The following is a 22,887-nucleotide window of genomic DNA, read 5'->3' as shown; positions in this document are numbered from 1 at the left end:
GAGGATTAGAGGATGGTCTTCAATGGGAGAGTTAGGGGATTAGAGGGATGGTCTTCGATGGGAGGGTTAGGGGATTAGAGGGATGGTCTTCAATGGGAGAGTTAGGGGATTAGAGGGATGGTCTTCAATGGGAGAGTTAGAGGATTAGAGGGATGGTCTTCAATGGGAGAGTTAGAGGATTAGAGAGATGGTCTTCAATGGGAGAGTTAGAGGATTAGAGAGATGGTCTTCGATGGGAGAGTTAGGGGATTAGAGCGATGGTCTTCAATGGGAGAGTTAGGGGATTAGAGGGATGGTCTTCAATGGGAGAGTTAGAGGATTAGAGGGATGGTCTTCAATGGGAGAGTTAGAGGATTAGAGAGATGGTCTTCGATGGGAGAGTTAGGGGATTAGAGCGATGGTCTTCAATGGGAGAGTTAGGGGATTAGAGGGATGGTCTTCAATGGGAGAGTTAGAGGATTAGAGGGATGGTCTTCAATGGGAGAGTTAGGGGATTAGAGAGCTGGTCTTCAATGGGAGAGTTAGAGGATTAGAGGGATGCTCTTCAATGGGAGAGTTAGGGGATTAGAGGGATGGTCTTCAATGGGAGAGTTAGAGGATTAGAGAGATGGTCTTCGATGGGAGAGTTAGGGGATTAGAGCGATGGTCTTCAATGGGAGAGTTAGGGGATTAGAGGGATGGTCTTCAATGGGAGAGTTAGAGGATTAGAGGGATGGTCTTCAATGGGAGAGTTAGGGGAATAGAGGGATGGTCTTCAATGGGAGAGTTAGAGGAATAGAGGGATGGTCTTCAATGGGAGAGTTAGGGGATTAGAGGGATGGTCTTCAATGGGAGAGTTAGGGGATTAGAGAGATGGTCTTCAATGGGAGAGGTAGAGGATTAGAGGGATGGTCTTCAATGGGAGAGTTAGGGGAATAGAGGGATGGTCTTCGGTGGGAGAGTTAGGGGATTAGAGAGATGGTCTTCAATGGGAGAGTTAGGGGATTAGAGGGATGGTCTTCAATGGGAGAGTTAGAGGATTAGAGATGTTCTTCAATGGGAGAGTTAGGGGATTAGAGGGATGCTCTTCAATGGGAGAGTTAGGAGATTAGAGGGATGGTCTTCAATGGGAGAGTTAGGGGATTAGAGAGATGGTCTTCAATGGGAGAGTTAGGGGATTAGAGGGATAGTCTTCAATGGGAGAGTTAGAGGATTAGAGGGATGGTCTTCAATGGGAGAGTTAGAGGATTAGAGAGATGGTCTTCAATGGGAGAGTTAGGGGATTAGAGGGATGGTCTTCGATGGGAGAGTTAGAGGATTAGAGGGATGGTCTTCAATGGGAGAGTTAGAGGATTAGAGGGATGGTCTTCAATGGGAGAGTTAGAGGATTAGAGGGATGGTCTTCAATGGGAGAGTTAGGGGATTAGAGGGATGGTCTTCAATGGGAGAGTTAGAGGATTAGAGGGATGGTCTTCAATGGGAGAGTTAGGGGATTAGAGGGATGGTCTTCAATGGGAGAGTTAGGGGATTAGAGGGATGGTCTTCAATGGGAGAGTTAGGGGATTAGAGGGATGGTCTTCAATGGGAGAGTTAGAGGATTAGAGGGATGGTCTTCAATGGGAGAGTTAGGGGATTAGAGGGATGGTCTTCAATGGGAGAGTTAGGGGATTAGAGGGATGGTCTTCAATGGGAGAGTTAGAGGATTAGAGGGATGGTCTTCAATGGGAGAGTTAGAGGATTAGAGAGATGGTCTTCGATGGGAGAGTTAGGGGATTAGAGGGATGGTCTTCAATGGGAGAGTTAGGGGATTAGAGAGCTGGTCTTCAATGGGAGAGTTAGAGGATTAGAGGGATGCTCTTCAATGGGAGAGTTAGGGGATTAGAGGGATGGTCTTCAATGGGAGAGTTAGGGGATTAGAGGGATGGTCTTCAATGGGAGAGTTAGAGGATTAGAGATGTTCTTCAATGGGAGAGTTAGGGGATTAGAGGGATGCTCTTCAATGGGAGAGTTAGGAGATTAGAGGGATGGTCTTCAATGGGAGAGTTAGGGGATTAGAGAGATGGTCTTCAATGGGAGAGTTAGGGGATTAGAGAGATGGTCTTCAATGGGAGAGTTAGGGGATTAGAGGGATGGTCTTCAATGGGAGAGTTAGGGGATTAGAGAGATGGTCTTCAATGGGAGAGTTAGGGGATTAGAGGGATGGTCTTCAATGGGAGAGTTAGAGGATTAGAGGGATGGTCTTCAATGGGAGAGTTAGGGGATTAGAGATGGTCTTCAATGGGAGAGATAGGGGATTAGAGGGATGGTCTTCAATGGGAGAGTTAGGGGATTAGAGGGATGGTCTTCAATGGGAGAGTTAGGGGATTAGAGATGGTCTTCAATGGGAGAGTTAGGGGATTAGAGGGATGGTCTTCGATGGGAGAGTGAGGGGATTAGAGGGATGGTCTTCAATGGGAGAGTTAGGGGATTAGTGGGATGGTCTTCGATGGGAGAGTTAGAGGATTAGAGATGGTCTTCAATGGGAGAGATAGGGGATTAGAGGGATGGTCTTCGATGGGAGAGTTAGGGGATTAGAGGGATGGTCTTCAATGGGAGAGTTAGGGGATTAGAGGGATGGTCTTCAATGGGAGAGTTAGAGGATTAGAGGGATGGTCTTCAATGGGAGAGTTAGGGATTAGAGGGATGGTCTTCAATGGGAGAGTTAGGGGACTAGAGGGATGGTCTTCAATGGGAGAGTTAGAGGATTAGAGAGATGGTCTTCAATGGGAGAGTTAGGGGATTAGAGGGATGGTCTTCAATGGGAGAGTTAGAGGATTAGAGGGATGGTCTTCAATGGGAGAGTTAGGGGATTAGAGGGATGGTCTTCAATGGGAGAGTTAGAGGATTAGAGAGATGGTCTTCAATGGGAGAGTTAGGGGATTAGAGGGATGGTCTTCAATGGGAGAGTTAGAGGATTAGAGGGATGGTCTTCAATGGGAGAGTTAGAGGATTAGAGGGATGGTCTTCAATGGGAGATTTGGGGATTAGAGGGATGGTCTTCAATGGGAGAGTTAGGGGATTAGACTGATGGTCTTCGATGGGAGAGTTAGGGGATTAGAGGGATGGTCTTCAATGGGAGAGTTAGGAGATTAGAGGGATGGTATTCGATGGGAGAGTTAGGAGATTAGAGGGACGGTCTTCAATGGGAGAGTTAGGGGATTAGAGGGATGGTCTTCAATGGGAGAGTTAGAGGATTAGAGGGATGGTCTTCAATGGGAGAGTTAGAGGATTAGAGGGATGGTCTTCAATGGGAGAGATAGGGGATTAGAGGGATGGTCTTCAATGGGAGAGTTAGAGGATTAGAGGGATGGTCTTCGATGGGAGAGTTAGAGGATTAGAGAGATGGTCTTCAATGGGAGAGTTAGAGGATTAGAGGGATGGTCTTCAATGGGAGAGTTAGGGGATTAGAGATGGTCTTCAATGGGAGAGATAGGGGATTAGAGGGATGGTCTTCAATGGGAGAGTTAGAGGATTAGAGGGATGGTCTTCGATGGGAGAGTTAGAGGATTAGAGAGATGGTCTTCAATGGGAGAGTTAGGGGATTAGAGGGATGGTCTTCAATGGGAGAGTTAGAGGATTAGAGGGATGGTCTTCAATGGGAGAGGTAGAGGATTAGAGGGATGGTCTTCAATGGGAGAGTTAGGGGATTAGAGATGGTCTTCAATGGGAGAGATAGGGGATTAGAGGGATGGTCTTCAATGGGAGAGTTAGGGGATTAGAGGGATGGTCTTCGATGGAAGAGTTAGGGGATCAGAGAGATGGTCTTCAATGGGAGAGTTAGGGGATTAGAGGGATGGTCTTCAATGGGAGAGTTAGGGGGATTAGAGGGATGGTCTTCAATGGGAGAGTTAGGGGATTAGAGGGATGGTCTTCAATGGGAGAGTTAGAGGATTAGAGGGATGGTCTTCAATGGGAGAGTTAGGGGATTAGAGGGATGCTCTTCAATGGGAGAGTTAGGGGATTAGAGGGATGGTCTTCAATGGGAGAGTTAGGGGATTAGAGGGATGCTCTTCAATGGGAGAGTTAGGGGATTAGAGGGATGGTCTACAATGGGAGAGTTAGGGGATTAGAGGGATGGTCTTCAATGGGAGAGTTAGGGGATTAGAGGGATGGTCTACAATGGGAGAGTTAGGGGATTAGAGGGATGCTCTTCAATGGGAGAGTTAGGGGATTAGAGGGATGGTCTTCAATGGGAGAGTTAGGGGATTAGAGGGATGCTCTTCAATGGGAGAGTTAGGGGATTAGAGGGATGGTCTACAATGGGAGAGTTAGGGGATTAGAGGGATGGTCTTCAATGGGAGAGTTAGGGGATTAGAGGGATGCTCTTCAATGGGAGAGTTAGGGGATTAGAGGGATGGTCTTCAATGGGTGAGTTAGGGGATTAGAGGGATGGTCTTCGATGGGAGAGTTAGGGGATTAGAGAGATGGTCTTCGATGGGAGAGTTAGGGGATTAGAGGGATGGTCTTCGATGGGAGAGTTAGGGGATTGGAGGGATGGTCTTCAATGGGAGAGTTAGGGGATTAGAGAGATGGTCTTCAATGGGAGAGTTAGGGGATTAGAGGGATGGTCTTCAATGGGAGTGTTAAGAGGATTAGAGAGATGGTCTTCAAAGGGAGATTAGGGGATTAGAGAGATGGTCTTCAATGGGAGAGTTAGGGGATTAGAGGGATGGTCTTCGATGGGAGAGTTAAGAGGATTAGAGGGATGGTCTTCAATGGGAGAGTTAGGGGATTAGAGGGATGGTCTTCAATGGGAGAGTTAGGGGATCAGAGGGATGGTCTTGGATGGGAGAGTTACGAGGATTAGAGGGATGGTCTTCAACGGGAGAGTTAAGAGGTTTAGAGAGATGGTCTTCAATGGTAGAGTTAGGGGAATAGAGGGATGGTCTTCACGGGAGAGTTAGGGGATTAGAGGGATGGTCTTCAATGGGAGAGTTAGAGGATTAGAGGGATGGTCTTCAATGGGAGAGGTAGAGGATTAGAGGGATGGTCTTCAATGGGAGAGGTAGAGGATTAGAGGGGTGGTCTTCGATGGGAGAGTTAGGGGATTAGACTGATGGTCTTCGATGGAGAGTTAGGGGATTAGAGGGATGGTCTTCAATGGGAGAGGTAGAGGATTAGAGGGGTGGTCTTCGATGGGAGAGTTAGGGGATTAGAGGGATGCTCTTCAATGGGAGAGTTAGAGGATTAGAGGGATGGTCTTCAATGGGAGAGTTAGGGGATTAGAGGGATGGTCTTCAATGGGAGAGTTAGGGGATTAGAGGGATGGTCTTCAATGGGAGAGTTAAGAGGATTAGAGGGATGGTCTTCAATGGGAGAGTTAGGGGATTAGAGGGATGGTCTTCAATGGGAGAGTTAGGGGATTAGAGGGATGGTCTTCAATGGGAGAGTTAGGGGATTAGAGGGATGGTCTTCAATGGGAGAGTTAGGGGATTAGAGGGATGGTCTTCAATGGGAGAGTTAGGGGATTAGAGGGATGGTCTTCGATGGGAGAGTTAGGGGATTAGAGGGATGCTCTTCAATGGGAGAGTTAGGGGATTAGAGGGATGGTCTTCAGTGGGAGAGTTAGGGGATCAGAGAGATGGTCTTCAATGGGAGAGTTAGAGGATTAGAGGGATGGTCTTCGATGGGAGAGTTAGGGGATTAGAGGGATGGTCTTCAGTGGGAGAGTTAGGGGATTAGAGGGATGGTCTTCAATGGGAGAGTTAGAGGATTAGAGGGATGGTCTTCAATGGGAGAGTTAGGGGATTAGAGATGGTCTTCAATGGGAGAGTTAGGGGATTAGAGGGATGGTCTTCAATGGGAGAGTGAGGGGATTAGAGGGATGGTCTTCAATGGGAGAGTTAGAGGATTAGAGGGATGGTCTTCAATGGGAGAGTTAGGGGATTAGAGGGATGGTCTTCAATGGGAGAGTTAGGGGATTAGAGGGATGGTCTTCAATGGGAGAGTTAGGGGATTAGAGGGATGGTCTTCAATGGGAGAGGTAGAGGATTAGAGGGATGGTCTTCAATGGGTGAGTTAGGGGATTAGAGGGATGGTCTTCAATGGGAGAGTTAGAGGATTAGAGGGGTGGTCTTCAATGGGAGAGTTAGGGGATTAGAGGGGTGGTCTTCAATGGGAGAGTTAGGGGATTAGAGGGATGGTCTTCAATGGGAGAGTTAGGGGATTAGAGGGATGGTCTTCGATGGGAGAGTTAGGGGATTAGAGGGATGGTCTTCAATGGGAGAGTTAGGGGATTAGAGGGATGGTCTTCAATGGGAGAGGTAGAGGATTAGAGGGATGGTCTTCGATGGGAGAGTTAGAGGATTAGAGGGATGGTCTTCAATGGGAGAGGTAGAGGATTAGAGGGATGGTCTTTGATGGGAGAGTTAGAGGATTAGAGGGATGGTCTTCAATGGGAGAGTTAGGGGATTAGAGGGATGGTCTTCAATGGGAGAGTTAGAGGATTAGAGAGATGGTCTTCAATGGGAGAGTTAGAGGATTAGAGAGATGGTCTTCGATGGGAGAGTTAGAGGATTAGAGGGATGGTCTTCAATGGGAGAGTTAGGGGATTAGAGGGATGGTCTTCAATGGGAGAGTTAGGGGATTAGAGGGATGGTCTTCGATGGGAGAGTTAGAGGATTAGAGGGATGGTCTTCAATGGGAGAGTTAGGGGATTAGAGGGATGGTCTTCAATGGGAGAGTTAGGGGATTAGAGGGATGGTCTTCGATGGGAGAGTTAGAGGATTAGAGGGATGGTCTTCAATGGGAGAGTTAGGGGATTAGAGGGATGGTCTTCAATGGGAGAGTTAGGGGATTAGAGGGATGGTCTTCAATGGGAGAGTTAGGGGATTAGAGGGATGGTCTTCGATGGGAGAGTTAGAGGATTAGAGGGATGGTCTTCAATGGGAGAGTTAGGGGATTAGAGGGATGGTCTTCGATGGGAGAGTTAGAGGATTAGAGGGATGGTCTTCAATGGGAGAGTTAGGGGATTAGAGGGATGGTCTTCAATGGGAGAGTTAGGGGATTAGAGGGATGGTCTTCGATGGGAGAGTTAGAGGATTAGAGGGATGGTCTTCAATGGGAGAGTTAGGGGATTAGAGGGATGGTCTTCAATGGGAGAGTTAGGGGATTAGAGGGATGGTCTTCGATGGGAGAGTTAGGGGATTAGAGGGATGGTCTTCAATGGGAGAGTGAGGGGATTAGAGGGATGGTCTTCAATGGGAGAGTTAGGGGAATAGAGGGATGGTCTTCAATGGGAGAGTTAGGGGATTAGAGGGATGGTCTTCAATGGGAGAGTTAGGGGATTAGAGGGATGGTCTTCAATGGGAGAGTTAGAGGATTAGAGGGATGGTCTTCAATGGGAGAGTTAGGGGATTAGAGGGATGGTCTTCAATGGGAGAGTTAGGGGATTAGAGGGATGGTCTTCAATGGGAGAGTTAGGGGATTAGAGGGATGGTCTTCAATGGGAGAGTTAGGGGATTAGAGGGATGGTCTTCAATGGGAGAGTTAGGGGATTAGAGGGATGGTCTTCAATGGGAGAGTTAGGGGATTAGAGGGATGGTCTTCAATGGGAGAGTTAGGGGATTAGAGGGATGGTCTTCAATGGGAGAGGTAGGGGAATAGAGGGATGCTCTTCGATGGGAGAGTTAGGGGATTAGAGGGATGGTCTTCAATGGGAGAGTTAGGGGATTAGAGAGATGGTCTTCAATGGGAGAGTTAGGGGATTAGAGGGATGGTCTTCAATGGGAGAGGTAGGGGAATAGAGGGATGCTCTTCGATGGGAGAGTTAGGGGATTAGAGGGATGGTCTTCAATGGGAGAGTTAGGGGATTAGAGGGATGGTCTTCGATGGGAGAGTTAGGGGATTAGAGGGATGGTCTTCAATGGGAGAGTTAGGGGATTAGAGGGATGGTCTTCAATGGGAGAGTTAGGGGATTAGAGGGATGGTCTTCAATGGGAGAGTTAGAGGATTAGAGGGATGGTCTTCAATGGGAGAGTTAGGGGATTAGAGGGATGGTCTTCGATGGGAGAGTTAGGGGATTAGAGGGATGGTCTTCAATGGGAGAGTTAGAGGATTAGAGGGATGGTCTTCAATGGGAGAGTTAGAGGATTAGAGGGATGGTCTTCAATGGGAGAGTTAGGGGATTAGAGGGATGGTCTTCGATGGAAGAGTTAGGGGATTAGAGGGATGGTCTTCAATGGGAGAGTTAGGGGATTAGAGGGATGGTCTTCGATGGGAGAGTTAGGGGATTAGAGGGATGGTCTTCGATGGGAGGGTTAGGGGATTAGAGGGATGGTCTTCAATGGGAGAGTTAGGGGATTAGAGGGATGGTCTTCAATGGGAGAGTTAGAGGATTAGAGGGATGGTCTTCGATGGGAGAGTTAGGGGATTAGAGGGATGGTCTTCAGTGGGAGAGTTAGGGGATTAGAGGGATGGTCTTCAATGGGAGAGTTAGAGGATTAGAGGGATGGTCTTCAATGGGAGAGTTAGAGGATTAGAGGGATGGTCTTCGATGGGAGAGTTAGGGGATTAGAGGGATGGTCTTCAGTGGGAGAGTTAGGGGATTAGAGGGATGGTCTTCAATGGGAGAGTTAGGGGATTAGAGGGATGGTCTTCAATGGGAGAGTTAGGGGATTAGAGGGATGGTCTTCAATGGGAGAGTTAGGGGATTAGAGGGATGGTCTTCAATGGGTGAGTTAGGGGATTAGAGGGATGGTCTTCGATGGGAGAGTTAGGGGATTAGAGGGATGGTCTTCAATGGGAGAGTGAGGGGATTAGAGGGATGGTCTTCGATGGGAGAGTTAGGGGATTAGAGGGATGGTCTTCGATGGGAGAGTTAGGGGATTAGAGGGATGGTCTTCAATGGGAGAGTTAGGGGATTAGAGAGATGGTCTTCGATGGGAGAGTTAGAGGATTAGAGGGATGGTCTTCGATGGGAGAGTTAGGGGATTAGAGGGATGGTCTTCAATGGGAGAGTTAGGGGATTAGAGGAATGGTCTTCGATGGGAGAGTTAGGGGATTAGAGGGATGGTCTTCGATGGGAGAGTTAGGGGATTAGAGGGATGGTCTTCAATGGGAGAGTTAGGGGATTAGAGGGATGGTCTTCAATGGGAGAGTTAGGGGATTAGAGGGATGGTCTTCAATGGGAGAGTTAGGGGATTAGAGGGATGGTCTTCGATGGGAGAGTTAGGGGATTAGAGGGATGGTCTTCAATGGGAGAGTTAGGGGATTAGAGGGATGGTCTTCAATGGGAGAGTTAGAGGATTAGAGAGATGGTCTTCAATGGGAGAGTTAGAGGATTAGAGGGATGGTCTTCAATGGGAGAGTTAGGGGATTAGAGGGATGGTCTTCAATGGGAGAGTTAGGGGATTAGAGGGATGGTCTTCAATGGGAGAGTTAGGGGATTAGAGGGATGGTCTTCGATGGGAGAGTTAGAGGATTAGAGGGATGGTCTTCAATGGGAGAGTTAGGGGATTAGAGGGATGGTCTTCGATGGGAGAGTTAGAGGATTAGAGGGATGGTCTTCGATGGGAGAGTTAGGGGATTAGAGGGATGGTCTTCAATGGGAGAGTTAGGGGATTAGAGGGATGGTCTTCAATGGGAGAGTTAGGGGATTAGAGGGATGGTCTTCAATGGGAGAGTTAGGGGATTAGAGGGATGGTCTTCAATGGGAGAGTTAGGGGATTAGAGGGATGGTCTTCAATGGGAGAGTTAGAGGATTAGAGGGATGGTCTTCAATGGGAGAGTTAGGGGATTAGAGGGATGGTCTTCAATGGGAGAGTTAGGGGATTAGAGGGATGGTCTTCAATGGGAGAGTTAGGGGATTAGAGGGATGGTCTTCAATGGGAGAGTTAGGGGATTAGAGGGATGGTCTTCAATGGGAGAGTTAGGGGATTAGAGGGATGGTCTTCAATGGGAGAGTTAGGGGATTAGAGGGATGGTCTTCAATGGGAGAGTTAGGGGATTAGAGGGATGGTCTGCGATGGGAGAGTTAGAGGATTAGAGGGATGGTCTTCAATGGGAGAGTTAGGGGATTAGAGGGATGGTCTTCAATGGGAGAGTTAGGGGATTAGAGGGATGGTCTTCGATGGGAGAGTTAGGGGATTAGAGGGATGGTCTGCGATGGGAGAGTTAGAGGATTAGAGGGATGGTCTTCAATGGGAGAGTTAGGGGATTAGAGGGATGGTCTTCGATGGGAGAGTTAGGGGATTAGAGGGATGGTCTTCAATGGGAGAGTTAGGGGATTAGAGGGATGCTCTTCGATGGGAGAGTTAGGGGATTAGAGGGATGGTCTTCAATGGGAGAGTTAGGGGATTAGAGGGATGGTCTTCAATGGGAGAGTTAGGGGATTAGAGAGATGGTCTTCAATGGGAGAGTTAGGGGATTAGAGAGATGGTCTTCGATGGGAGAGTTAGGGGACGAGAGGGATGGTCTTCAATGGGAGAGTTAGGGATTAGAGGGATGGTCTTCGATGGGAGAGTTAGGGGATTAGAGGGATGGTCTTCAATGGGAGAGTTAGAGGATTAGAGGGATGGTCTTCAATGGGAGAGTTAGGGGATTAGAGGGATGGTCTTCAATGGGAGAGTTAGAGGATTAGAGGGATGGTCTTCAATGGGAGAGTTAGGGGAATAGAGGGATGGTCTTCGATGGGAGAGTTAGAGGATTAGAGATGGTCTTCAATGGGAGAGTTAGAGGATTAGAGATGGTCTTCAATGGGAGAGTTAGGGGATTAGAGGGATGGTCTTCGATGGAAGAGTTAGAGGATTAGAGGGATGGTCTTCAATGGGAGAGTTAGGGGATTAGAGGGATGGTCTTCGATGGGAGAGTTAGGGGATTAGAGGGATGGTCTTCGATGGGAGGGTTAGGGGATTAGAGAGATGGTCTTCAATGGGAGAGTTAGGGGATTAGAGGGATGGTCTTCAATGGGAGAGTTAGGGGATTAGAGAGATGGTCTTCAATGGGAGAGTTAGGGGATTAGAGAGATGGTCTTCAATGGGAGAGTTAGGGGATTAGAGGGATGGTCTTCAATGGGAGAGTTAGAGGATTAGAGGGATGGTCTTCGATGGGAGAGTTAGGGGATTAGAGGGATGGTCTTCAGTGGGAGAGTTAGGGGATTAGAGGGATGGTCTTCAATGGGAGAGTTAGAGGATTAGAGGGATGGTCTTCAATGGGAGAGTTAGAGGATTAGAGGGATGGTCTTCGATGGGAGAGTTAGGGGATTAGAGGGATGGTCTTCAGTGGGAGAGTTAGGGGATTAGAGGGATGGTCTTCAATGGGAGAGTTAGGGGATTAGAGGGATGGTCTTCAATGGGAGAGTTAGGGGATTAGAGGGATGGTCTTCAATGGGAGAGTTAGGGGATTAGAGGGATGGTCTTCAATGGGTGAGTTAGGGGATTAGAGAGATGGTCTTCAATGGGAGAGTTAGAGGATTAGAGAGATGGTCTTCAATGGGAGAGTTAGGGGATTAGAGGGATGGTCTTCAATGGGAGAGTGAGGGGATTAGAGGGATGGTCTTCGATGGGAGAGTTAGGGGATTAGAGGGATGGTCTTCAATGGGAGAGTGAGGGGATTAGAGGGATGGTCTTCGATGGGAGAGTTAGGGGATTAGAGGGATGGTCTTCGATGGGAGAGTTAGGGGATTAGAGGGATGGTCTTCGATGGGAGAGTTAGGGGATTAGAGGGATGGTCTTCAATGGGAGAGTTAGGGGATTAGAGGGATGGTCTTCGATGGGAGAGTTAGGGGATTAGAGGGATGGTCTTGGATTGGAGAGTTAGGGGATTAGAGGGATGGTCTTCAATGGGAGAGTTAGGAGATTAGAGGGATGGTCTTCAATGGGAGAGTTAGGGGATTAGAGGGATGGTCTTCAATGGGAGAGTTAGGGGATTAGAGAGATGGTCTTCGATGGGAGAGTTAGGGGATTAGAGGGATGGTCTTCAATGGGAGAGTTAGAGGATTAGAGAGATGGTCTTCAATGGGAGAGTTAGGGGATTAGAGAGATGGTCTTCGATGGGAGAGTTAGAGGATTAGAGGGATGGTCTTCGATGGGAGAGTTAGGGGATTAGAGGGATGGTCTTCAATGGGAGAGTTAGGGGATTAGAGGAATGGTCTTCGATGGGAGAGTTAGGGGATTAGAGGGATGGTCTTCGATGGGAGAGTTAGGGGATTAGAGGGATGGTCTTCAATGGGAGAGTTAGGGGATTAGAGGGATGGTCTTCGATGGGAGAGTTAGGGGATTAGAGGGATGGTCTTCAATGGGAGAGTTAGGGGATTAGAGGGATGGTCTTCAATGGGAGAGTTAGGGGAATAGAGGGATGGTCTTCGATGGGAGAGTTAGGGGATTAGAGGGATGGTCTTCAATGGGAGAGTTAGGGGATTAGAGGGATGGTCTTCAATGGGAGAGTTAGGGGATTAGAGGGATGGTCTTCAATGGGAGAGTTAGAGGATTAGAGGGATGGTCTTCGATGGGAGAGTTAGGGGATTAGAGGGATGGTCTTCGATGGGAGAGTTAGGGGATTAGAGGGATGGTCTTCAATGGGAGAGGTAGAGGATTAGAGGGATGGTCTTCAATGGGAGAGTTAGGGGATTAGAGGGATGGTCTTCAATGGGAGATTAGGGGATTAGAGGGATGGTCTTCAATGGGAGAGTTAGGGGATTAGAGGGATGGTCTTCGATGGGAGAGTTAGGGGATTAGAGGGATGGTCTTCGATGGGAGAGTTAGGGGATTAGAGGGATGGTCTTCAATGGGAGAGTTAGGGGATTAGAGGGATGGTCTTCAATGGGTGAGTTAGAGGATTAGAGGGATGGTCTTCGATGGGAGAGTTAGGGGATTAGAGGGATGGTCTTCAATGGGAGAGTTAGAGGATTAGAGGGATGGTCTTCAATGGGAGAGTTAGAGGATTAGAGGGATGGTCTTCAATGGGAGAGTTAGGGGATTAGAGGGATGGTCTTCAATGGGAGAGTTAGGGGATTAGAGGGATGGTCTTCAATGGGAGAGTTAGGGGATTAGAGGGATGGTCTTCAATGGGAGAGTTAGGGGATTAGAGAGATGGTCTTCAATGGGAGAGTTAGGGGATTAGAGGGATGGTCTTCAATGGGAGAGTTAGAGGATTAGAGAGATGGTCTTCAATGGGAGAGTTAGAGGATTAGAGGGATGGTCTTGGATTGGAGAGTTAGGGGATTAGAGAGATGGTCTTCAATGGGAGAGTTAGAGGATTAGAGGGATGGTCTTCAATGGGTGAGTTAGGGGATTAGAGGGATGGTCTTCAATGGGAGAGTTAGGGGATTAGAGGGATGGTCTTCAATGGGAGAGTTAGGGGATTAGAGAGATGGTCTTCAATGGGAGAGTTAGGGGATTAGAGGGATGGTCTTCAATGGGAGAGTTAGGGGATTAGAGGGATGGTCTTCAATGGGAGAGTTAGGGGATTAGAGGGATGGTCTTCGATGGGAGAGTTAGGGGATTAGAGGGATGGTCTTCAATGGGAGAGTTAGGGGATTAGAGGGATGGTCTTCAATGGGAGAGGTAGAGGATTAGAGGGATGGTCTTCGATGGGAGAGTTAGAGGATTAGAGGGATGGTCTTCAATGGGAGAGTGAGGGGATTAGAGAGATGGTCTTCGATGGGAGAGTTAGGGGATTAGAGAGATGGTCTTCAATGGGAGAGTTAGGGGATTAGAGGGATGGTCTTCGATGGGAGAGTTAGAGGATTAGAGGGATGGTCTTCAATGGGAGAGTTAGGGGATTAGAGGGATGGTCTTCAATGGGAGGGTTAGGGGATTAGAGGGATGGTCTTCAATGGGAGAGTGAGGGGATTAGAGGGATGGTCTTCGATGGGAGAGTTAGAGGATTAGAGGGATGGTCTTCAATGGGAGAGTTAGGGGATTAGAGGGATGGTCTTCAATGGGAGAGTGAGGGGATTAGAGGGATGGTCTTCAATGGGAGAGTTAGGGGATTAGAGGGATGGTCTTCAATGGGAGAGTTAGGGGATTAGAGGGATGGTCTTCAATGGGAGAGTTAGGGGATTAGAGGGATGGTCTTCAATGGGAGGGTTAGGGGATTAGAGGGATGGTCTTCAATGGGAGAGTTAGGGATTAGAGGGATGGTCTTCAATGGGAGAGTTAGGGGATTAGAGGGATGGTCTTCGATGGGAGAGGTAGAGGATTAGAGGGATGGTCTTCAATGGGAGAGTTAGAGGATTAGAGGAATGGTCTTCGATGGGAGAGTTAGAGGATTAGAGGAATGGTCTTCAATGGGAGAGTTAGGGATTAGAGGGATGGTCTTCAATGGGAGAGTTAGAGGATTAGAGGAATGGTCTTCGATGGGAGAGTTAGAGGATTAGAGGGATGGTCTTCGATGGGAGAGTTAGGGGATTAGAGGGATGGTCTTCAATGGGAGAGTTAGGGGAATAGAGGGATGGTCTTCAATGGGAGAGTTAGGGGATTAGAGGGATGGTCTTCAATGGGAGAGTTAGGGGATTAGAGGGATGGTCTTCGATGGGAAAGTTAGAGGATTAGAGAGATGGTCTTCAATGGGAGAGTTAGGGGATTAGAGGGATGGTCTTCAATGGGAGAGTTAGGGGATTAGAGGGATGGTCTTCAATGGGAGAGTTAGGGGATTAGAGGGATGGTCTTCAATGGGAGATTAGGGGATTAGAGGGATGGTCTTCAATGGGAGAGTTAGGGGATTAGAGGAATGGTCTTCAATGGGAGATTAGGGGATTAGAGGGATGGTCTTCGATGGGAAAGTTAGAGGATTAGAGGGATGGTCTTCGATGGGAGAGGTAGAGGATTAGAGGGATGGTCTTCGATGGGAGAGTTAGGGGATTAGAGGGATGGTCTTCGATGGGAAAGTTAGAGGATTAGAGGGATGGTCTTCGATGGGAGAGGTAGAGGATTAGAGGGATGGTCTTCAATGGGAGAGTTAGGAGATTAGAGGGATGGTCTTCGATGGGAAAGTTAGAGGATTAGAGAGATGGTCTTCAATGGGAGATTAGGGGATTAGAGGGATGGTCTTCAATGGGAGAGTTAGGGGATTAGAGGGATGGTCTTCAATGGGAGATTAGGGGATTAGAGGGATGGTCTTCGATGGGAAAGTTAGAGGATTAGAGGGATGGTCTTCGATGGGAGAGGTAGAGGATTAGAGGGATGGTCTTCGATGGGAAAGTTAGAGGATTAGAGGGATGGTCTTCGATGGGAGAGGTAGAGGATTAGAGGGATGGTCTTCAATGGGAGAGTTAGGGGATTAGAGGGATGGTCTTCAATGGGAGAGTTAGAGGATTAGAGATGTTCTTCGATGGGGGAGTTAGGGATTAGAGGGATGCTCTTCAATGGGAGAGTTAGGAGATTAGAGGGATGGTCTTCAATGGGAGAGTTAGGGGATTAGAGAGATGGTCTTCAATGGGAGAGTTAGGGGAATAGAGGGATGGTCTTCAATGGGAGAGTTAGGGGATTAGAGGGATGGTCTTCAATGGGAGAGTGAGGGGATTAGAGGGATGGTCTTCAATGGGAGAGTTAGAGGATTAGAGGGATGGTCTTCGATGGGAGAGTTAGGGGATTAGAGGGATGGTCTTCAATGGGAGAGTGAGGGGATTAGAGGGATGGTCTTCAATGGGAGAGTTAGAGGATTAGAGGGATGGTCTTCGATGGGAGAGTTAGAGGATGAGAGGGATGGTCTTCAATGGGAGGGTTAGAGGATTAGAGGGATGGTCTTCAATGGGAGAGTTAGGGGATTAGAGGGATGGTCTTCAATGGGAGAGTTAGGGGATTAGAGGGATGGTCTTCAATGGGAGAGTTAGAGGATTAGAGGGATGGTCTTCGATGGGAGAGTTAGGGGATTAGAGGGATGGTCTTCAATGGGAGAGTTAGAGGATTAGAGGGATGGTCTTCAATGGGAGAGTTAGAGGATTAGAGGGATGGTCTTCGATGGGAGAGTTAGAGGATTAGAGGGATGGTCTTCAATGGGAGAGTTAGGGGATTAGAGGGATGGTCTTCAATGGGAGAGTTAGGGGATTAGAGGGATGGTCTTCGATGGGAAAGTTAGAGGATTAGAGGGATGGTCTTCAATGAGAGAGTTAGGGGATTAGAGGGATGGTCTTCAATGGGAGAGTTAGGGGAATAGAGGGATGGTCTTCAATGGGAGAGTTAGGGGATTAGAGGGATGGTCTTCAATGGGAGAGTTAGGGGAATAGAGGGATGGTCTTCAATGGGAGAGGTAGAGGATTAGAGGGATGGTCTTCAATGGGAGAGTTAGGGGAATAGAGGGATGGTCTTCAATGGGAGAGGTAGAGGATTAGAGGGATGGTCTTCAATGGGAGAGTTAGGGGATTAGAGGGATGGTCTTCAATGGGAGAGTTAGGGGATTAGAGAGATGGTCTTCAATGGGAGAGTTAGGGGATTAGAGGGATGGTCTTCAATGGGAGAGTTAGGGGATTAGAGGGATGGTCTTCAATGGGAGAGTTAGGGGATTAGAGAGATGGTCTTCAATGGGAGAGTTAGGGGATTAGAGAGATGGTCTTCAATGGGAGAGTTAGGGGATTAGAGAGATGGTCTTCAATGGGAGAGTTAGGGGATTAGAGGGATGGTCTTCAATGGGAGAGTTAGGGGATTAGAGGGATGGTCTTCAATGGGAGAGTTAGGGGATTGGAGAGATGGTCTTCAATGGGAGAGTTAGGGGATTAGAGAGATGGTCTTCAATGGGAGAGTTAGGGGATTAGAGGGATGGTCTTCAATGGGAGAGTTAGAGGATTAGAGGGATGGTCTTCAATGGGAGAGTTAGGGGATTAGAGGGATGGTCTTCAATGGGAGAGTTAGGGGATTAGAGGGATGGTCTTCAATGGGAGAGTTAGGGGATTAGAGAGATGGTCTTCAATGGGAGAGTTAGGGGATTAGAGGGATGGTCTTCAATGGGAGAGTTGGGGATTAGAGGGATGGTCTTCAATGGGAGAGTTAGGGGATTAGAGGGATGGTCTTCAATGGGAGAGTTAGGGGATTAGAGGGATGGTCTTCAATGGGAGAGTTAGGGGATTAGAGGGATGGTCTTCAATGGGAGAGTTAGGGGATTAGAGGGATGGTCTTCAATGGGAGAGTGAGGGGATTAGAGGGATGGTCTTCAATGGGAGAGTTAGGGGATTAGAGAGATGGTCTTCGATGGGAGAGTTAGAGGATTAGAGGGATGGTCTTCAATGGGAGAGTTAGGGGATTAGAGGGATGGTCTTCAATGGGAGAGTTAGGAGATTAGAGGGATGGTCTTCAATGGGAGAGTTAGGGGATTAGAGGGATGGTCTTCAATGGGAGAGTTAGGGGAATAGAGGGATGGTCTTCAATGGGAGAGTGAGGGGATTAGAGGGATGGTCTTCAATGGGAGAGGTAGAGGATTAGAGGGATGGTCTTCAATGGGAGAGTTAGGGGATTAGAGGGATGGTCTTCAATGGGAGAGTTAGAGGATTAGAGGGATGGTCTTCAATGGGAGAGTTAGGGGATTAGAGGGATGGTCTTCAATGGGAGAGTTAGGGGATTAGAGGGATGGTCTTCAATGGGAGAGTTAGGGGATTAGAGGGATGGTCTTCAATGGGAGAGTGAGGGGATTAGAGGGATGGTCTTCAATGGGAGAGTTAGGGGATTAGAGAGATGGTCTTCGATGGGAGAGTTAGAGGATTAGAGGGATGGTCTTCAATGGGAGAGTTAGGGGATTAGAGGGCTGGTCTTCAATGGGAGAGTTAGGGGATTAGAGAGATGGTCTTCGATGGGAGAGTTAGGGGATTAGAGGGATGGTCTTCGATGGGAGAGATAGTGGATTAGAGGGATGGTCTTCGATGGGAGAGTTAGGGGATTAGAGGGATGGTCTTTGATGGGAGAGATAGTAGATTAGAGGGATGGTCTTCGATGGGAGAGTTAGGGGATTCGGAGAGGGATGGTCTCTCTCGAGAACGGTCATTAATGATTGCATGGTTAAATTTCAGGCACATCCTGAATCTATTCAACAGTCACTATTGTGTTTGCAGCTCCGATGAAGGTTCCGGAAGTTCAGCTCATCCAAATTGAACGGCAGGGAAGTCCAATCGATGACGGCACGACGCAACTGGCCTGCCTTGTGTCTGGTTTCTACCCAGCAGCCATTTCCCTGACTTGGCGCTCTGAGGGCAGCGAGCTGGTGGAGGGGATGACCACCTTCCCAGTGACCCCAGACAGCGAGGGCAATTTCCACGTGGTCAGTCAGCTGTCTATCCCCTCGCAAACGTGGGCGACGGGTCAGACCTTTTTGTGCCAGGTGGAGCACCAATCCACCATTGAAGTGATAGTACGCCACCTGAGAAAGGGTCAAGGTAAACGGGCCCTTGTCGGGATTGAAGTTGCTTTCTTATTATTCGCTCATGGGGGTGGGTTCCATACATGCAACGTCGGATGATTATCAAAGGGATGGGTTAGTAGCAGCACAGACTCTAAGGACTGAGTGGCCTCCTCCAAGTCTCCCTCAGTCGCCAGCTTCCTACTTTCTGGAATCGATTCCTTCCCTCTTCCAGGAACATCCTTGTGACTACGACCTCCGACTTGGTCCATACTCCTTAATCATTCCCAGTGTTAAAACCCCGGACCAGACGACAGAAACCCCAATGTTTGATTTTAGCTTTCTTCGACTGCGAGGAAAGGATTCCTCTCTCCGAATGATCTGACCGAGAAATAGGGAGGTGGGAAATTAGGACACACTTTATTACTGACCCAGCATTAACACATCTTTGACATCGCACCATAAATAACTCACGATCATCCCTGAAGCTTTGCAAATCAGTGCAGACACACAGCGACCCTTAACTGCCAGCTCTACTTCCAGTCAAACAACAACATTGACAATACTTTAACCGCATGTCTGACCCTCCGCAACTTTCAAACCAGGATTTGAAACATGATGACTACATCAGTCAAACACACTGCAGCAAATACATACAACGCAATATGTATTTTAATGAATACACAGTGAATGGTAGAACCCTCAAGGGTATTGACAGTCAGAGAGATCTAGGAGTACAGGTCCACAGGTCACTGAAAGAGGCGACACAGGTGGAGAAGGTAGTCAAGAAGGCATACGGCATGCTTGCCTTCATTGGCCGGGGCATTGAGTATAAGAATTGGCAAGTCATGTTGCAGCTGTATAGAACCTTGGTTAGGCCACACTTGGAGTATAGTGTTCAATTCTGGTCGCCACACTACCAGAAGGATGTGGAGGCTTTAGAGAGGGTGCAGAAGAGATTTACCAGGATGTTGCCTGGTATGGAGGGCATTAGCTATGAGGAGCGGTTGAATAAACTCGGTTTGTTCTCACTGGAACGAAGGAGGTTGAGGGGCGACCTGATAGAGGTCTACAAAATGATGAGGGGCATAGACAGAGTGGATAGTCAGAGGCTTTTCCCCAGGGTAGAGGGGTCAATTACTAGGGGGCATAGGTTTAAGGTGAGAGGGGCAAGGTTTAGAGTAGATGTACGAGGCAAGTTTTTTCCGCAGAGGGTAGTGGGTGCCTGGAACTCGCTACCGGAGGAGATGGTGGAAGCAGGGACGATAGGGACATTTAAGGGGCATCTTGACAAATATATGAATAGGATGGGAATAGAGGGATACGGACCCAGGAAGTGTAGAAGATTGTAGTTTAGTCGGGCAGCATGGTCGGCACGGGCTTGGAGGGCCGTGTGTTCCTGTGCTGTACATTTCTTTGTTCTTTGTTCTGTTACAAACCTGTATCAAAACAGGTTACAGACAATAAACACCCCCGGGAACCATACTCCCCAACAATCAACTCTACGGTCTGTACAGATTTCACCCCCCACTTCCTCTCCCTCCCCCAGCGACGGACCGCTCCTCAAACACAGTCACAAACATCCCCCCCCCAGCTTTTCTCACACCTCCCCTTAGCTCATACTTCATATTCTCTAACCCCAGAAGACGTGGGCGAGATTCGCTGGCCCCCGCCCACACCTCTCACACCTCGCTTTTCCCAGCATTCAGCTTGTATCCCGAGAACCCTCCAAACCTCCCCAGCAGGCCCATAATCCTTCCCATACTCCACCAGATCCGAAACATACAGCAAGGGGTCATCGGCATAGAGCGACACCCAATGCTCCCTCTGTCCCCCCATTATCCCCTGCCACTCTGCCGACCCCCCGAGAGCCATCGCCAATGGCTCTATGGTCAGCGTAAACAGCAGCGGCGACAGCGGGCACCCCTGCCTCGTACCCCTGTGGAAGTCAAAGCTTCGTGAGCTCATACCATTCGTCCTCACCCTCGCCCTTGGCGCCACCTACAGCAACCGCACCCAAGCCACCAATCACGGCCCAAACCCAAATTTTCCCAAAACGTCGAACAAGGACCGCCACTCGGCAATTCCTCCTTCTCCAGCGCTTCAGTAAACGCCCCCCACGAATGTGGTGCCAGGTCCGTCGCCAATTCCTTATAAAATTCCGCTGGGTACCCATCCAGCCCAGGGGCCTTCCCCGACTTCATACCCGTGATATGACATGTAATGCAATATATCTGAAATTTCGATATTCATCACACCTCCCCCTCACACAACCATGGTGAACTAAGTCACGAGGTTAGTCCGCGGACCCAGCCAAGTGATCGGGAATGTAAATGGAGTGTTGGCCCTTGACCGCAAAGGGGGGGGGGGTGGAATATAAATGTCCCAAAGTCCGCAAAACTGCACGGGACACAGGGGTTTCCGCACCTGGAGGACTGCGCACAGTTTTGGTCCCCGTTCCTTCAGGAGGGAGATTTAGTCGTGTCGGAGGGAGCTCAGGGTAGGTTTCCCGGGCCAATCTCTGGGACGAGGGGAGGGGGGGGCGGTGTTGTCTGATGAGGACAACTCCGCACACTCCGCACGCTCGACACTCCGCACACTCGACACTCCGCACGCTCGACACTCCGCACGCTCCGCACGCTCCGCACGCTCGACACTCCGCACGCTCGACACTCCACACACTCGACACTCCGCACGCTCGACACTCCGCACGCTTGACACTCCGCACGCTCGGCACTCCGCACGCTTGACACTCCGCACGCTCGACACTCGGCACGCTTGACACTCCGCACACTCGACACTCCGCACACTCCGCACGCTCGACACTCCGCACGCTCGACACTCCGCACGCTCGACACTCCGCACGCTCGACACTCCGCACACTACGCACGCTCGACACGCCGCACGCTCGACACTCCACACGTTCGACACTCCACACGCTCGACACTCCGCACACTCGACACTCCGCACGCCCGACACTCCGCACGCTCGACACTCCGCACGCTCGACACTCCGCACACTCGACACTCCGCACACTCCGCACGCTCGACACTCCGCACACTCCGCACGCTCGACACTCCGCACGCTCGACACTCCGCACGCTCGACACTCCGCACACCGCACGCTCGACACTCCGCACGCTCGACACTCCGCACGCTCGACACTCCGCACACTCCGCACGCTCGACACTCCGCACGCTCGACACTCCGCACACTCCGCACGCTCGACACTCCGCACGCTCGACACTCCGCGCACTCGACACTCCGCACACTCGACACTCCGCACACTCCGCACACTCGACACTCCGCACGCTCGACACTCCGCACGCTCGACACTCCGCACGCTCGACACTCCGCACACTCGGCACTCCGCACGCTCGACACTCCGCACGCTCGACACTCCGCACGCTCGACACTCCGCACGCTCGACACTCCGCACGCTCGACACTCCGCACACGCCGCACGCTCGACACTCCGCACGCTCGACACTCCGCACACTCGACACTCCGCACACTCCGCACGCTCGACACTCCGCACGCTCGACACTCCGCACGCTCGACACTCCGCACGCTCGACACTCCGCACGCTCGACACTCCGCACACTCCGCACGCTCGACACTCCGCACGCTCGACACTCCGCACACTCGACACTCCGCACACTCCGCACACTCCGCACACTCGACACTCCGCACGCTCGACACTCCGCACGCTCGACACTCCGCACGCTCGACACTCCGCACGCTCGACACTCCGCACGCTCGACACTCCGCACACTCGACACTCCGCACACTCCGCACGCTCGACACTCCGCACACTCGACACTCCGCACGCTCGACACTCCGCACACTCGACACTCCGCACACTCGACACTCCGCACGCTCGACACTCCGCACGCTCGACACTCCGCACGCTCGACACTCCGCACACTCGACACTCCGCACACTCCGCACGCTCGACACTCCGCACGCTCGACACTCCGCACGCTCGACACTCCGCACGCTCGACACTCCGCACGCTCGACACTCCGCACGCTCGACACTCCGCACGCTCGACACTCCGCACGCTCGACACTCCGCACACTCCGCACACTCGACACTCCGCACACTCCGCACGCTCGACACTCCGCACACTCGACACTCCGCACACTCGACACTCCGCACACTCGACACTCCGCACACTCCGCACGCTCCGCACGCTCGACACTCCGCACACTCGACACTCCGCACGCTCGACACTCCGCACGCTCGACACTCCGCACACTCGACACTCCGCACGCTCGACACTCCGCACACTCGACACTCCGCACACTCGACACTCCGCACACTCCGCACGCTCGACACTCCGCACACTCCGCACGCTCGACACTCCGCACGCTCGACACTCCGCACGCTCGACACTCCGCACGCTCGACACTCCGCACACTCCGCACACTCGACACTCCGCACACTCGACACTCCGCACGCTCGACACTCCGCACGCTCGACACTCCGCACACTCCGCACACTCGACACTCCGCACGCTCGACACTCCGCACGCTCGACACTCCGCACGCTCGACACTCCGCACACTCCGCACACTCGACACTCCGCACGCTCGACACTCCGCACGC

The 22,887-nt window shown here is 50.4% G+C and overlaps 1 protein-coding gene and 1 gene segment (V, D, J or C); one reads left to right on the top strand and one right to left on the bottom strand.

Moving 5' to 3' along the window:
• Nucleotides 1-18,399, top strand: part of LOC140421343 (Ig heavy chain C region, secreted form-like) — a 76,221-nt gene extending 57,822 nt beyond the window's left edge. The window contains 1 exon segment of the C gene segment in view: nt 17,996-18,399. Within this exon segment, the coding sequence occupies nt 17,996-18,399 (404 nt within the window).
• LOC140422583 (solute carrier family 12 member 6) overlaps nt 1-22,887 on the bottom strand; it is a 539,853-nt gene that overhangs the window by 381,308 nt on the left and 135,658 nt on the right. The window lies entirely within an intron of this gene.

Source organism: Scyliorhinus torazame, chromosome 5, assembly GCF_047496885.1.
Source record: "Scyliorhinus torazame isolate Kashiwa2021f chromosome 5, sScyTor2.1, whole genome shotgun sequence".
Taxonomy (NCBI): domain Eukaryota; kingdom Metazoa; phylum Chordata; class Chondrichthyes; order Carcharhiniformes; family Scyliorhinidae; genus Scyliorhinus; species Scyliorhinus torazame.
This window is presented reverse-complemented; position numbering and strand designations above follow the sequence as displayed.